Source organism: Emys orbicularis, chromosome 9 (assembly GCF_028017835.1).
Source record: "Emys orbicularis isolate rEmyOrb1 chromosome 9, rEmyOrb1.hap1, whole genome shotgun sequence".
Lineage (NCBI taxonomy): Eukaryota > Metazoa > Chordata > Testudines > Emydidae > Emys > Emys orbicularis.
The window spans coordinates 73,903,403-73,918,311 of record NC_088691.1 but is presented as its reverse complement, the minus strand read 5'-3'; the positions used below and the strand labels follow the sequence as shown (position 1 = coordinate 73,918,311).

Here is a 14,909-nt window from a genome sequence, read left to right as displayed (position 1 = left end):
ACTCCGAAGCATCAAGAAGCTAGAACTTCTCAGTAAAATGGTTATAAGAATTATTTCCTCTCAACCTGGTCTCAGAAGCTTCTGACCCATTTTTACTAAGGCCTGGTCTACACTGGGGGGGAGGAGGGGGGAAATCAATCTCAGTTATTCAACTTCAGCTACGTGAATAACATAGCTGAAGTCGACGTACTTAGATTGACTTACCATGGTGTCTTCACCGCAGTGAGTCGACTGCTGCTGCTCCCCTGTTGACTCCGCCTGCGCCTCTCGTGGTGGTGGAGTACAGGAGTCGACAGGAGAGCGCTCGGGGATCGATTTATCACATCTAGACTAGACGCGATAAATCGACCCCCGCTGGATCGATCGCTGCCCGCCGATCCAGTGGGTAGTGTAGACATACCCTAAAACTTATTAAAAAAATTAAGTCTGAAGCAGACATCAAGGCATGGGAAATTTCAGCTGAAACGATTAAAGTCTGGTTAAGTCAAACAGATAATGGAAATCTCTCCTAGTTCAAAGCAAATTTTTTTCATCATGAAAAACTGAATTAGACTAAGGAGCACACGTGCGAAAAAACCAATTGGAAAGCGTGGCACTGCTCCTTTATCAGCAATATTGCAGGAACTGCAATAGTGAGAGATCTAAATGGCTGCAATTCAATTTGATGTAAAGTGCAACCTCAGAGAAACCTGGACTAGCTGCAAACTGAGAAGTGGTTTTTCAGGTAACAAGATGAGCAAAACAAATTTCTCTCAAGTGGTGGATGAAGCAGCAAACAAAAAATTCAATACAAAAGTTGAGTGAAAGTAAAAAAAAATAAAATAAAATAAAATAAATCAGATATGGCAAAAGTGATGTGAGGGAACGAAGTATAAACATTAAAGGAATGTTTAATCAAGACAATTCTCATTTTGCTTTTAATTTTAAAACAGAAGTTTTTCATTTTAGGAATTTTGATTTTATTGAAAAACAAAAGGCGACTCACAGAATAGTGAGGCCATTTCTTTCAAGCAAACTCTGTAGTACAATTGTTACCAGGACTCGAAACCATTAACATTTCAAAGAAACTGTTTCAGATGATATTTCTCAACTAAAGTTTTTAAATTACATAGTATGTGTTTTATTTGGGTTCCACATACTGCAAGCAATTAACAATACAATGAGATTCAATTTCTCAACTAAAATACTAAATATTACATGTTTACACATACCTGCACAGTGACAAGCACAAAAACAGACTAGTTCAGCACTTAAATAATTTCAAAAATCCATACCAACACTTTTAAAATCCACTTTATTTAGTTCCCCCAACCCAGTACAGAACTTAAGGCGTCTCCACACACGCAATTCTTGCAGAGTTGTTTTTTTGTTTGTTTTTTTTTAAAAATAACTATGTTGGTCAGGTACCATTTATTCTTATCATTTGATCCCTAAAACTGTATCAGTGTTGAGATATGACAGTCAAACCAGTGTTAAATCAATACAGTATTTACATAGCACAGCACATTATGTTTGAGACAGTCACTTGGGGATAAAACCACATTTTAGAACAGACGAAGACCACCATTAATACATGTTTGGAATCAACTATTTACAGGTCCCTAATATCACATAACTATGGTCTGTACACTGGTCCAGTGGGGCAGGCAGAAGCTTGACAGGCAGTTATTTTGAGGGATTTTAAATATGATTTGGAAGCACACTATTATGCTACCCTGAACGCCATGTGCCACATTATCCCAGGTGGTCTTATATCCTGGAATGGCACGTCCAGCTGATATAAAATAAAAAACCAGACAACATAAGGTTTACTTTGTGGAGATTGACTCATGCTATTCAGACATCTGAACTTTGAAGGAAACTCGTCCAAGAAACTTGTCACGGTCATCTTCATTTCTTAAATTGGGAGATCCCATAATCTTACACTCAATTGTTACATCTTCTTTGGTACTGCTGGAGTTAATTGCTAGTTGAACAGCCACTAGCGGCTGTAGATAGTCAGCCTAGTAAATAGAGAGAGGGGGAAATTATTTCAGATACCACAGTAAACTTTTCTGAATAAAAACAATTAAGATTACAGATTCACTTCATCTATTGTTTACTGGACTAGAAAAATGCAAACAAACCCCCAATTTTACCGAGTCCCATCTAAGGGTATACCTACACTGCAAATGACGGTGATATTGTAGTGCAGGTAGGCGCACACATGCTAGCTTTAGTCCAGCTAGCGCGGCTAACAGCAGCGAAGACATGGCAGCATGGGCTGCGGCACAGGCTAGCCATACCAGTACAAACCTGCTACAGACTCTTGTTCCTAGCTAGTGCTGTGTCTTTGCCGCTATTTTCAGCCATGCTAGTTCAATTAAAGCTAGTGCAGGTCTGCCTATCCATGCTACAATTACCCCTTAATTTGAGATGTAGATGTACCCTAACTCAGTTAAAATTATTTGTGTAGGAGTTAATCAGGCTAAAATTCTGCACAGCATTTGTCTCAACTGAAAAATTCAGCATAAATTAACAGTTATAGACAGGATTTTCAAGGTGCTCAAGAAAGTTTGAATGCGACTTTCAATGCAAGTTGCATTCAAATGGGATTTGGGTGTCTAATTCTCCATTTTTTTTTGAAAATCCAAGCCTATATTAACCTTTTGCTTTTTACAAGCATATGAAAAAATCTGCCATAATTTATGCTCTTTTCTGTTCACTTAACTTGCGTTGAACTTCCATTTTCTTACAGATACCTCTTCACTTCAAATGGGACCTTGTTATTTAATCATTTTTACTTGCCTTTCTGTTTCCATCTTTGTTTACGTACATGCACACATTCCATGACTTTTCTACGGTATACTTAAGTAGCATCCATGCTGAGGCTAAGGATTTCTGACTTTCCTAAATTTTGACTTGAGGGACTGAACTAGCTTCTTTGGAATTTTTGCAACCACCTTTTATAAAGTTTAATATCAGGGTGATAGTTTCTGGTAGGATTCCGCTCCTGAGGATGTTGCCCTTAATTATATGATGATCTCTATTATTCAGTGGAGCAATTATAGTCCTTGAACTAATTCCTGTTGTCAAAACTTAAAATATAGGAAGGAAAGTTATATCAAAAGCTTGTTCAACTGAATTCTAGTTTCAAAGTCCAATTTAAGCAAGGCATCACTTTTTAAAGGATCCTTTATACTTGTTACAGATGGCATTTCAAGACCTAGTAAAATATAAATTTACTAACAGCAACTAAATCTATATTTCACAAGTATGCTGTAATCTGAGAACTCTTATGTATTTATCTATTTAGGCCATTATTTTCAAAAGTGGCTAGTGATTCTGGGTGCCTCAATTTTTAGGTGCTCAACTTGAGACACTTAAAATCAGACAATTAAAGAGGGTGGCTGGGTATCACTTTTTCAGAAATACACATTCCTTGAAGCTTAAGAAGTGGTAGGTCTGAAGATAACTTTACCAATTTGAGCACCAAATTTTGAAGCTAAATTTAGGGAATAGTGCTGTGTAAAGGTACAAAACTTCAGGGTAGCAGCTCGGAAGAGATCTGCTACAGTGAAGTCTAAGACAAGCTGTGGGAGATTGTACTGGCTCTAGTGAAGTGAACCCTGAAACCTTTGGGAAATAAACCCTAGATCAAAACACTTCTTGATATAAAATGTTATTCACTTAAAGGATGAAGCCTGACTCCTAGATTTTTCCCATTAACTATAATCTAGTGGACTCCTTAATAGATTTTTTTTTTTCTGTTAAGAAAGTATCTGTTTTCAGTAGCACCTCCCCTCCCCCCGGTCTTCTTTATATCTTAGCTATGTAGGTTAGCTTTTTCCTAGTAATGTGATTGAGAGAAGAAAACTGGCAAACTAGTAAGTTGGGTAAAAATATCCAAATACTTGTAATAGAAGATGCTAGAATCGAAGTAGGGGTTATCCAAGGGTTCTTCGCTAGTTCAAATCAGGCCTTTGACAGGAGACGTAGATGTGCCAAGCTTTTGTGGCTCCAGTATTATAACCTGAGATTTTTCTTGGACAGAGATCAGTTGGAAATCTAAGACTGCAGCTATACAAGCTAACAATTCCTCAAAATTCATGAAATCTTTAGTGAGGGGGCAACAATTAGGATAATTACTAAGTGCTCAGGAGAACAGAAAGTAATTCCTTCAAGGGCTCAGACAGGCTCCTCTTCAAGCCTCTCTTCTGAAAAGTATTCAAAACGTCCAAAAGGTGGTCAGATGAGACAGTCCTCTGTGATGCCCTAGAAGCAAGCAGGATGATCTCAGAGGGCCTTTTGCTCAGTGTTGGCATCAGAGGCTGACCCACCACACAGACTCGGCAGTGTAGATTGCACTGCGGGAGGGAGGTGGCAAAGAGGTGGCCATTCTGGACTCCCAAACAGAATATATAAATACTTATATAGCTCTCATCATCATAGTATCAACATCAAAAAATGAATTTACCCTCACAACATTCTTGCGCAGTAAATATAATAACCGTTTTACAGATGGGAAACTGAGGCACGAGGTCATACAGAAAGCCTGTGTCACAGCTGATAAGCAAACCCAAATCTGTGATCAAGTCCTGTCCAGTCCCTTCTAAGCCACGAGACAATTCTTCCTCAATCTAAATTATAAACCTTGTCAGAATGGAAAGATGATGCTGGGTCATCCTCACAGAACTAAAGATTCTCTGGATGAATCTAATCCCAAGAGACAGCAAGATGTCCCTGCAACCAAAACTCCTGTTACAACAGGGAGTACTTGCTCAAGAAAATACAGTACTGGGAGAGTGTTCCTTACTCAGCTAGGCTGAATAGGCCAGGAATGGTATTGAACTCTGCCTTACCCCAGTACACTCCTCCACTACCATACCTTACCTTAGGTATAGAGCAGTGGTCATCAACCGGTCAATCGCGACCGACTGGTCAATCCTAGAGAATCTCCCAGTCGATTGCAATCTCTCTTGGTGTAGCAGGGCTGCCGCTAAGGCAGGCTCCCTGCCTGCCCCGGCCCCATGCCACTCCCGGAAGCGGCCAGCAGGGCCCCGCGGGCGGGGGACAGGGGTCTCCCTCTGCGCGCTGCTCCTACCTGCAAGCACCACCCCCTGAAGCTGCCATTGGCCAGTAACGGGGGAGCTGTGGGAATGATGCTTGCAGAGAGGGGCAGTGCGCAGAGCCACGTGCCCTCCCTCCACCCCCCCCCAACCCCCCAGGGGCTGCAGGGGCACGTTGGCCCCTTCTGGGAATTGCGTGGGGCCAGGATAGGCAGGGAGCCAGCCTTAATCTCGCTGCACCTGCCACCGACCGGGAGCCGTCTAAGGTAAGTGCCGCCAGGAGGAAGGCCGCATCCCAACCCCGAGCCCTGAGCCCCTTCCAGAGCTAGCACCCCGTACCCGCACCCCAACACTCTGCCCCAGCCTGGAGCCCCCTCCTGCACCCAAACTCCTTCCCAGAGCTTGCACCCCTCACCCCGCACCTGCAGGAAATAACCCCATGTGGGGAGGGGGCGTGGGGAGCTTGGCGGGCCGCGTGTTTGAGACTCCTGGTCTATATGCATTTAGCATGCTAACACTATTTATATTAGCAAATTCTGGGGAAGCCTAGAAAGCTACCCCACAGTGCTTCAAAGGATATAAAGCATGAAGGACATGAAGAGTGACACCAACAACACGGGGGGGGGGGGGGAAATGTGCTGAACCAATTATTCAAAAAACAATAGTGTAACAGTCTAGACTTCTGATAAGGGCAAAAAACTGTTAGTTGCATGATTATTATTAAAAAAGTTTAACTATCTGGTGTGTGTACTAATCATGTCAATGACTGGTTTCTAACTATTAAGATAAACAGGCCTATCTGATCTAGCCACCTCTATTTTCATTTGAGGAGACCTAATAAAATGTAAGTAGTGAACATATCACTTGAAGGAAAATTGACTTTTTACAGCAAAACTACTGAAATCATGTTAGTGTGAACTCAGTCTTGTTTTCTTCAGTAAGAAGACAGTAAATCCCAATCTATTTTCCTGTGTATGGGCAGGTGAAGCACAGATCTTATCAAGTACTCTGAAATACCTGCATAAGTAATATTTCATGTGTGTATTTTGTTGGAAATTTCAAGTCTGAACAATGCAGTAACCATCACAGACCTATCCTAAAAATGCCCCCCAAAATTTACAAAACACATGACTATCATTAAAACATACTTACGTGTAAATTTTTTCCATAGTATGGAAAATACATTAAATCAATCATTCCCCCATCAGGAAAATAAGTTATCTGAACCTTGCCTTCTTCCTATGGTTGAAGATAAAATTGAAAGTTAATTCCCGTTTTAACAAAAATTAAGAGGTAAAAGAAAATTACAATGTTCTAATGATGAAATGCAAGAACCCTACAAAAATATGAGTACTGCTGTACCAGAATAGTTTCACAACAGAATGAACGATCTTTGCCAAACTAAGAGACTCATACACATAGACTTGTACTTGTTAAACATTTAATATATTAATAACCTTCTACCACCAATTGTATTTCACAAAACAGATTTTAGCTTATACATGCTGCAACCTTCCATTTTTAATCTAGATAAAATTAATACTAATATTTATTTAGTAAAGTAGAAATTAAGCCAGAATAGCCCTAAGTTTTATTTTCCACCCACCATCATTCAAAAAACCAAACATACATCTCTACAATGAAAACTTCAATTTATACTCCCCTAAATATAACAAAAGTATTTAAGGAAAAGGTTAGACAGAGCAGCTGAATTTCCAAATATCCACAGGCAAGTTATAAAATGTTTATTGTGAAGAAGCAATAGCAAATTCATATTTAAGGTTGCAGCTAGATTTTTGTTTAAAGCCCAGTTTTCAAACCTTCCTAAAATCCACATTTAGGACCTGTTGCAAAAATCGGCACACCAGTTCATGGCTAAGGGTTGAGTTTCTGGTGAAGAGTGAGGTAATTTGACAAAGAGGTTCCTGGGATAAAGGCTACCCGAAAAAACAAAAACAAAACCCATTGTTGAAGATGTCAACTTTTTTACAACACGTTTTTGTGAGCAGACAGTGACAAACATGAAATGCATATGGATACTGCTCTCTATCGCTGAACTGCCTTCTATTGAGATTTCACACGAAGACCAAACTCCATTACCTAAAAAGCTCCTGCATTTTGTTTTTGACTCTTAGAGCAAGTGAATGGGACACCTACAAACTATGCTGTGAGCTGTCCCTGGGACAGGTTAGCATGAGGATGGAGAGATACACACAAAATAGGTTACGAGATGTACTGGCCAGGAAGCCAGAATATCAAGAATTGAAGCCTCCTCTTCTGCCAACGGCTGTTATTATTTCAGGGTATTCACAAGCTTTTATTAACCAAGGCTTCATATCCCCCATTTTGCAATAAGATAACAGGCTGCACAAGGTCACTTCTGGCAGAGCTAGGAACAGAATCCACATCTCTAAAATGGCAGGCCCAAGCCTCATCGACTCAGCTTTGGCTTTTGGATCAAATCTGCCAAAGCTAAATTTCCCTACAAACAATGGAATTCTAGTGTAGTGATTATGTAGAGTTAAACACACATGGGCTGCAAAAAAATCAGGAAATGTCCCATGGATAAGGCTACGATTTAGTCACAGGTATTTTTAGTAAAAGTCACAGACAATAACCAAAAACTCACGGCCAGTGACCTGTCTGTGACTTTTACTAAAAATACTCGTGACTAAATCTTACCCGCTGAGCGGGGCAGCCTTGGGCTCCGCTGCTGCTACTCTGGGCCAGGAGGGCGGCCCGGTGCCCCACCACTGCTGCTGCTCCTCCGGGCAAGAGCAGCCTGGAGTTCCACTGCTGCTTCAGGGCAGTGCCCTGTGCAGCTGGTCCCAGAGCTGCCCCAGCTGCTATGGGGGTCCTGGGGTCAGCCGCACCAGCCACTGCGGGAGTCATGGAGGCCCCGGAAAATCACGGAATCCATAACTTCCGTGACCTCTGTGAAAGACTCCAGCCTTACCCATGGCTAATGCAGTAGGGACTAGTGTGCAGAGACGCCAACCTTGCTCTGAGACTTTGAGAGGAGATTATGAAAAAGAGTTAGGAAGGAATTGGGGACACTGCGTGGACTTCCACCCCCGCCCTCACCAGTCTGTGTGTATATGGCCAAGGGGAGGGCCAGCCCCCTGCTTCCATTGCACCCCCGACCTTTACTTCCAAACACAGAGAAGGGGAAGATCAGCCCTAGGAAAGCAGCCCTTCTATGACACCTAGGGTCCTTAATTATCATTACCAATTCCGGGCCTGGACTTCCTTCCCAGGATGATCCGCCTCCTCTTCCTCCTCAGTCATGTTCCCTCTCTCCTCCACTGCCACCATCACTGCCTGCTCCTGCTTTTCCCCAGGAGACTGTGCAGTGAGAGTCTGATAGAGTCAAGCCACAGCAATAATCAGTGAAATTTGGGGTGCTGGATTCACTGCCCAAACCACAGGTTGCCGACTGCACACTAACTGTTCTGCATGGCCATTGCTGGCGTGCTCCAGGTACCTAGAGCACATGGGGGCAGTTAGAGTGCAACATGCAGCCTTTGGCTTGGGCGTTGAACCCAGCAGTGCCCTAATCCATTCAAAATCACCACAGTTTGCCTCCTAACGGACTCTCACTGCGCAGTCTTTGAATGTGCCATCGAAGCAGTAGAAAACAATGCCCACTGTGACCATGGCCCTACTTGCTGTATGTTGGACCTAAAAATCAGGACGATTACTGAAAATTAGGGATAGTTGACATCTCTGGCTAGGAGAATATGTATGCTGAACACTAAGCCTTGGCTCTGACTCAAATTTGAACCCAAAGCCCCCCTCCCATCCATACACAAAATCAGTCGACTCAGGTCAGAAAGCCCTTGCACCCTGTTTGGGAGCAGGGGAGGGGTGCACAGCCCGAGTCCTACTATGAGGCAGGTCAAAGTCCAGGCATTTCACAGTGTGAATGCAGATTGAGTCCAGGTTGCCAGACTCGTGTCTGGAGAGTCTGCCAATCTATCCCACAAACTACTTCCCAAGTCCTTCAATTCCAAAGCTTGCCACTTACTTTCCAGGAATTGGATGCAAAAGACCATTACCTTTTCCGTAACTGGTGTTTTTCGAGATGTGTTGCTCATGTCCATTCCATATTAGGTGCGTGCGCTCGCCACATGCACCAGTGCCAGAAGTTTTTCCTTTAGCAGTATCTGTAGAGGAGCAGCTCTGGTGCCCTCTGGAGTGGCGCCTGCCTGGCGTGGAATGGGGTGGCGGCGGGCTGCTCCCCCCACCCTCAGTCCCTTCTTGCCGGAAACTCCGACAGTGAGGAAGGAGGGTGGGTTATGGAATGGACATGAGCAACACCTCTCTCAGAACACCAGTTACAGAAAAGATAACTGTCTTTTCTTCAAGTGCTTGCTCATGTCCATTCCATATTAGGTGACTCCAAAGCAGTATCCCTGGAGGTGGGTAGGAGTTCATGGATGTGTAGATTGCAACACAGCTATGCCGAACCCAGCGTTGTCTCTGGCCTGCTGAGTGACAGCCTAATGAGAAGTAAACATGTGAACAGAGGACCACGTTGCAGCTCTACAGATATCCTGGACAGAGGTGTATGCCAGGAAGGTCGCCGAAGACGGCTGCACTCTCATCGAGTGAGCTCTGACAATCGGACAATCCGCGGCAGCGGAACCCTTACCAGGTCGTAACAGGTCCTTATGCACTAGGTGATCCAATTAGAAATCCTCTGCGAGGACACCAGGTGACCCTTCATCCTATCCGCTGTAATGATGAAGAGTTGAGTCGATTTTTGGAAAGGCTGGGTACGTTTAAGTAAAAAGCCAAGGTGTAGGAGCTGGATTTTATAATGTAGTATGAGAATTAATGTATGATTTGATTTCATCCTGTCAGCCACCCTTTTTGAATAGCAGAAAGGAATAACAGACCAGAACAATCCTTATGACTGATTATGGTCACCCTTTTGTTTTAGGATAAGTTATAATGTCTACTATGGTTTCCTATATGTATTACAATATAGGCACTCTAGTTAAATATACATTTCTTTGTTTTAAGGTTTTAGTAAGTAAGAGACAGGATTATCTATTGTGTCTATGTTAAGTAGATTAGAGGAACTTTGAAGGCCTGGGTCTCAATGTAAATTGTCTTGGTAATTGATTGTAAAACTTAGCAAGGTTTAATTTGCAATGCCTTTTTGCTCAATAGAAAATACTACTGTTTGTATTCTCAATCTGTTTGTGTGAATGAGGAATGTATGCATCAGGAAAAGATAAGGTGTGAAGGCCATTGTTATAGCCAGAGTCAAAGAAGAAGGAGTGAAGAGACTTAAAGGACATCAAAGAATCATCAACGCACATCCATAATGAAAGGCAGATTGACGACCCTGAGTTAAAGGCTGGCACCCATAAGGACAATTAATTAAATCGGAACAAAGGACAGGATGACCCTCTCGGAGGTGTATTGGAATGTTTACACCAACTAAGAAGTAACTGGTCACAAACTGACACAGTAAAATCCATAGGCTTCAACAGAGAAAAAACCCTGTAAGAACAGGGACTTTGGGTTCGTCTTGCCACAGTCCAGGAGCATCGGATCACGACCGATAAGAGCCTCGCTCCCCTCTGCGACCAATCTGGCTGGCCACTAGATTGATCCAGACTGGTATCTATAAACATCACTGGCAGGTAGGGGTGTGTGTGTGTGTGTGTGTGTGCGCGCGCGTGTGTGTGTGTGTGTAAAAAACTGAAAAGCATATGCTAACTGTGGTATTCTCAATAAATGCTGTGCGTATTTACCTTCCTCTATAAAGATCCCGTGTGCTTTGTATGAGCATAACAAAAGCACTCCAGACATCCAGGGCGGGAAGAAGTCTCTCCTCACTGGTCTTGTGCGGTTTGGGACAGAATACTGGGAGGACTATGTCCTGGTTCATATGGAAGGAGAGTCCACCTTTGGCAGGAAGGCCAGGTGGGGCCGCAACTGAACCTTATCTTTGTAAAAAGAACAGGACTACTTGTGGCACCTTAGAGACTAACAAATTTATTAGAGCATAAGCTTTCGTGGGCTACAGCCCACTTCTTCTTCTGAGAAGTGGGCTGTAGCCCACGAAAGCTTATGCTCTAATAAATTTGTTAGTCTCTAAGGTGCCACAAGTAGTCCTGTTCTTTTTGCGGATACAGACTAACACGGCTGCTACTCTGAAACCTTATCTTTGTAGAAGACCGTGTATGGAGGTCCTGAGGTCAAGGCTTTAATTTCAGAGATGGTCTTGCCGACGTCACCGCCAGCAGGAACATGACCTTCCAAGACAGGTAGAAAAGGGAGCAGGAACCCAGAGGCTCAAAGGATGGACTGGTGAGCCTAGAGAGGACCAAGTTAAGATCACACTGCGGGACAGGAGTCCGTACCTGCAGGAAGAGTCTCCCGAGGCCTCTCAAGAATATGACCATCATGTCATGAGAAAACACCATCTGTCCCTGGATCAGTGGGTGAAAAGCGGAGATGCCACAAGATGCACTCTAATGGAAGAGTGTACCAGGCCCTGTTTCCTCAGATGAAGCAGGTAGTTTAAGACAGATTGTACAGAAAAGCACGAGGGAGAGATGCCACGCTCGGACGCCCAGCGGGAAAACCTTGTCCACTTGGCCCAGTAAGTCAGTCTGGTTGAGGGCTTCCTGCTTCCCGGGAGGACCTGTTGGACCTCATCCGAGCAGGTCCGCTCCTCCAAGTTCAGCCGCGCAGCATCCATGCCACGAGGTGGAGGGACATGAGGTTGGGGTGCAGGAACTGACCACAGTCCTGTGACAGCAGGTCCAGTCGGTTGGGCAGGGGCCAGGGAGGGGCCGCTGCCAGGTTCATGAGTGTACCGAACCAGTGCTGGCGAGGTCACGCCGGGGCGATCAAGATAACCTGTGCTTTGTTTCTCTTGATCTTTGCCAGGACCCTGCTGATGAGAGGAATCGGAGGGAATGCGTACATCAGGTTCCCTGACCACAACAGGAGGAAGGCATCAGAGAAGGAGTCCTTGCCCAGGCCTTGCCATGAACAAAACCGGTGGCATTTCCTGTTTAGCCTAGTGGCGAACAGGTCCACTTGGGGAGTTCCCCACCTCTGGAAGATCATGCAGGCTACCTCCAAGTGGAGTGACCACTCGTGGTGAGAGAAGTCCCTGCTGAGGTGATCCGCTAGCGTGTTCTTGAGGCCAGGGAGATGACAAGCTTCCAGGTGGATTTCATGGCTGATGCAGAAGTTCCAGAGACAGAGTGCCTCTTGGCAGAGAGTCAACCAATGTGCTCCCCCTTGCCTGCTGATGTAGAACATCAGGGCCGTGTTGTCCATCAGGACTCTTACCACCTTGCCCGACAGGTGAGGTAGTAAGACTCTGCATGCCAAGTGGACTTCCCTGAGCTCTTTGATGCTTATGTGTAATGTCATCTCCTCCAGGGAGCACATACCCCGGGTCTGGAGGTCGCTGAGGTGTGCGCCCCAGCCAAAGTCCAAGGCGTCCGATACCAAATTGATGGAGTGATGGGGGAGGGGCATGTCCATCGGTCCACCATTGCAGTGAGGAGAGTACCATCAGAGGAATGGCAACGACCGTGTACAGGTGATCTCTGGACTGGAGACCATGCGGAACTTTAGCTTTTTTATATACTTGATGAGGTCCCTCAGGTCCAGGATGTAGTTTCCAGGATGGGCCGCAGACCGCCCTGGGCCTTTGGGATTAAGAAATACCGGGAATAGAACCCCTTGTTCCTGTATTCGAGAGGCACTTCTTCCACAGCACCCAAATACAGCAACCCCTTTACCTCCTGCGCAAGGAGGCTCTCGTGAGAAGGGTCCCTGAAGAGGGATAGGGAAGCAGGGTGGGGGGAGGTAGAAGTAAAGGCAGTTGAGAACAGCAGGTCAGATGGATCTGAGGTAGAGTCTGGTATGCGCAACCTCAAAACGCTGGACAGAGGAGGGGGTGGCTTGGGCAGCACTTGTAGCCCCTACTCTTCTTGGGGGGGGGGACGGGGACGACTCCTGGCGGGGTTGACTCCCTTGGCCCTGAGATTGCTGCGGTTTGAACCACTTATGGGCTGGACCTAGAACGTACAGCCCCCGAGTTTTCAGGGTAGTGCGGGATTCCTTAAGGCCATGCAGTTTAGTGTGCATCAAACAGGGCCTGGCTGTCGAAGGGGAGGTCCTGCATCAATTGCTGAGCCACCGTTGACAGACCAGAAAGGAGCAGACAGGATGCCCTTCGCATGGAGATGGCAGAGGAAATGGTGCGAGCCGGGGAGTCTGCTGCATTCGAAGCTGCGTGGAGGGCCACTCTCGCTGCAGCCGTGCCCTCTTCAAGGATCACCTAGAATTCCTTCTTGGACCCTTTGGGCAGCGAGACCTCGAATTTGGCCATAGACTGCCGCAGACTGTAGTCATAGCAGCCAAGGAGGGCTTGGTAGTTCGCCATTCTCAACTGAAGGCTTGAAGACGAATAAATTTTTCGCCAAAACAGATCCAGTCTCTTCGAGTCTTTATTCTTGGGCGCAGCCCCGGGATGACCCCGCCTCTCCCTCTGGTTAACGGCCTCAACTACGAGGGAGTTTGGGGCCAGGTGAGTATAGAGATACTCATGGCCTTTAGCTGGCACAAAATATTTGCATTCAGCCTTTTTTGAGATGGGTGGCAGGGAGGAGGAGGTTTGCCATAGTCATAAGCGGAACGGATGCTGTGGAGTGACCGTGACCGGCTGGCCTGGCAGCCCTCCTCACTATGGTGCTGGCCGCTGTGCGTTGATGCCAACCTGTCCAATCAGGACTAGTTCCTCCCGTGGGACCCCAGGGATCTTTGGGGTTCGGTGGATCTGTCTCAATAGACCGATGATCTATGCCTCACTCTGCTTGACCTGTATCGGGATCTAGAGGAGGACCGGGAGTTGGAGCGGGCCAGTCGTCGATAGAATCTCCCCGATCGAGAGGATTCGCGTCTTGGTGATGGGTGCCGACAGACGATGACCTGTGACCCCGTTCTGATCGGTCGCAGGACTGGTGCCGAGATGTTGGAGACCCGATGGGTTGGTCTTGATGCTCATGCCGGGGCGCGCGCGTGCTTCCACAGGTCTGCGCCAGGTTACCAGTGAGCTGCGCCTTCAATCCTGCTGTCGGTGCCCACAGTCCGGAGACCAAAGAGGGCTTCTCTGAGCCTGCCTCCCAAAGTCCAAGGCATGACAGCTCCGTGCAGGCAAGCACTGGCAGGATGTCCCCTGCAATGAGGCAGGGACATGCAGAACGGTCCCAAGGCGGGTTTACCACTGGTCTTGGGTACCACCAAAGCTGGTGCGGGTGGCACCGGTAGCATCAGGATCTCCTGCGCTGCCTGCAGAGCCTCGGGCGTTGACGGGACTTTGAGTTGACAGAGGCCCTCGTCACTGTCCAGTGTGGCAGACATAGTACAGAAAGGGCTCGACCGCTTGACCTGAGCTGGGGCCCAACTCACTGACAGAGGTGTTGAGCCACCCAACACGGGTCTTGGCTCTCCTCCGGCCCTCTCCTTTCCCTTACGGGAAGTGGGAGTTCTTCCCCTCACGGATTTCTTGGGCTTCTTGGCCGGGGAGGGGGATCTGTGCCGGCTCGTAGTCGGCATCAGCGGCGTGCTCCGTACTGATGTTGCGGTGCTCGGGGCCGAGTCGAACCTCTGCTCCTGTGCTGGGGTCAGCGCCGACTCCATCAGGAGTGCCCTGAGATGGATGTCTCTCTCCTTTTTCATTCTGGGTTTGAACGACTTACAGATGCAACACTTGTCACTTATGTGTCCTCTTCCTAGACACCTTAAACAGCTAACGTGTGGGTCGCTGATGGGCATGGGCCACTTACAACAATCGCATGGTTTAAAGCCTGGGAATCG

At 46.2% G+C, this 14,909-nt stretch overlaps 1 protein-coding gene across 1 annotated transcript in view; it reads right to left on the bottom strand.

Annotated features, from left to right (window-relative positions):
* Window positions 1-1,277: 1,277 nt before the first annotated feature.
* ATP1B3 (ATPase Na+/K+ transporting subunit beta 3) overlaps window positions 1,278-14,909 on the bottom strand; it is a 63,911-nt gene continuing 50,279 nt past the window's right edge. The window contains exons 6-7 of the mRNA XM_065410575.1: window positions 6,201-6,287; window positions 1,278-2,003 (exon numbers count right to left, since the gene is read on the bottom strand). Coding sequence (XP_065266647.1) covers window positions 1,833-2,003; window positions 6,201-6,287 — 258 coding nt within the window. The 3' untranslated portion in view covers window positions 1,278-1,832. The remainder of the gene's footprint in view (window positions 2,004-6,200; window positions 6,288-14,909) is intronic.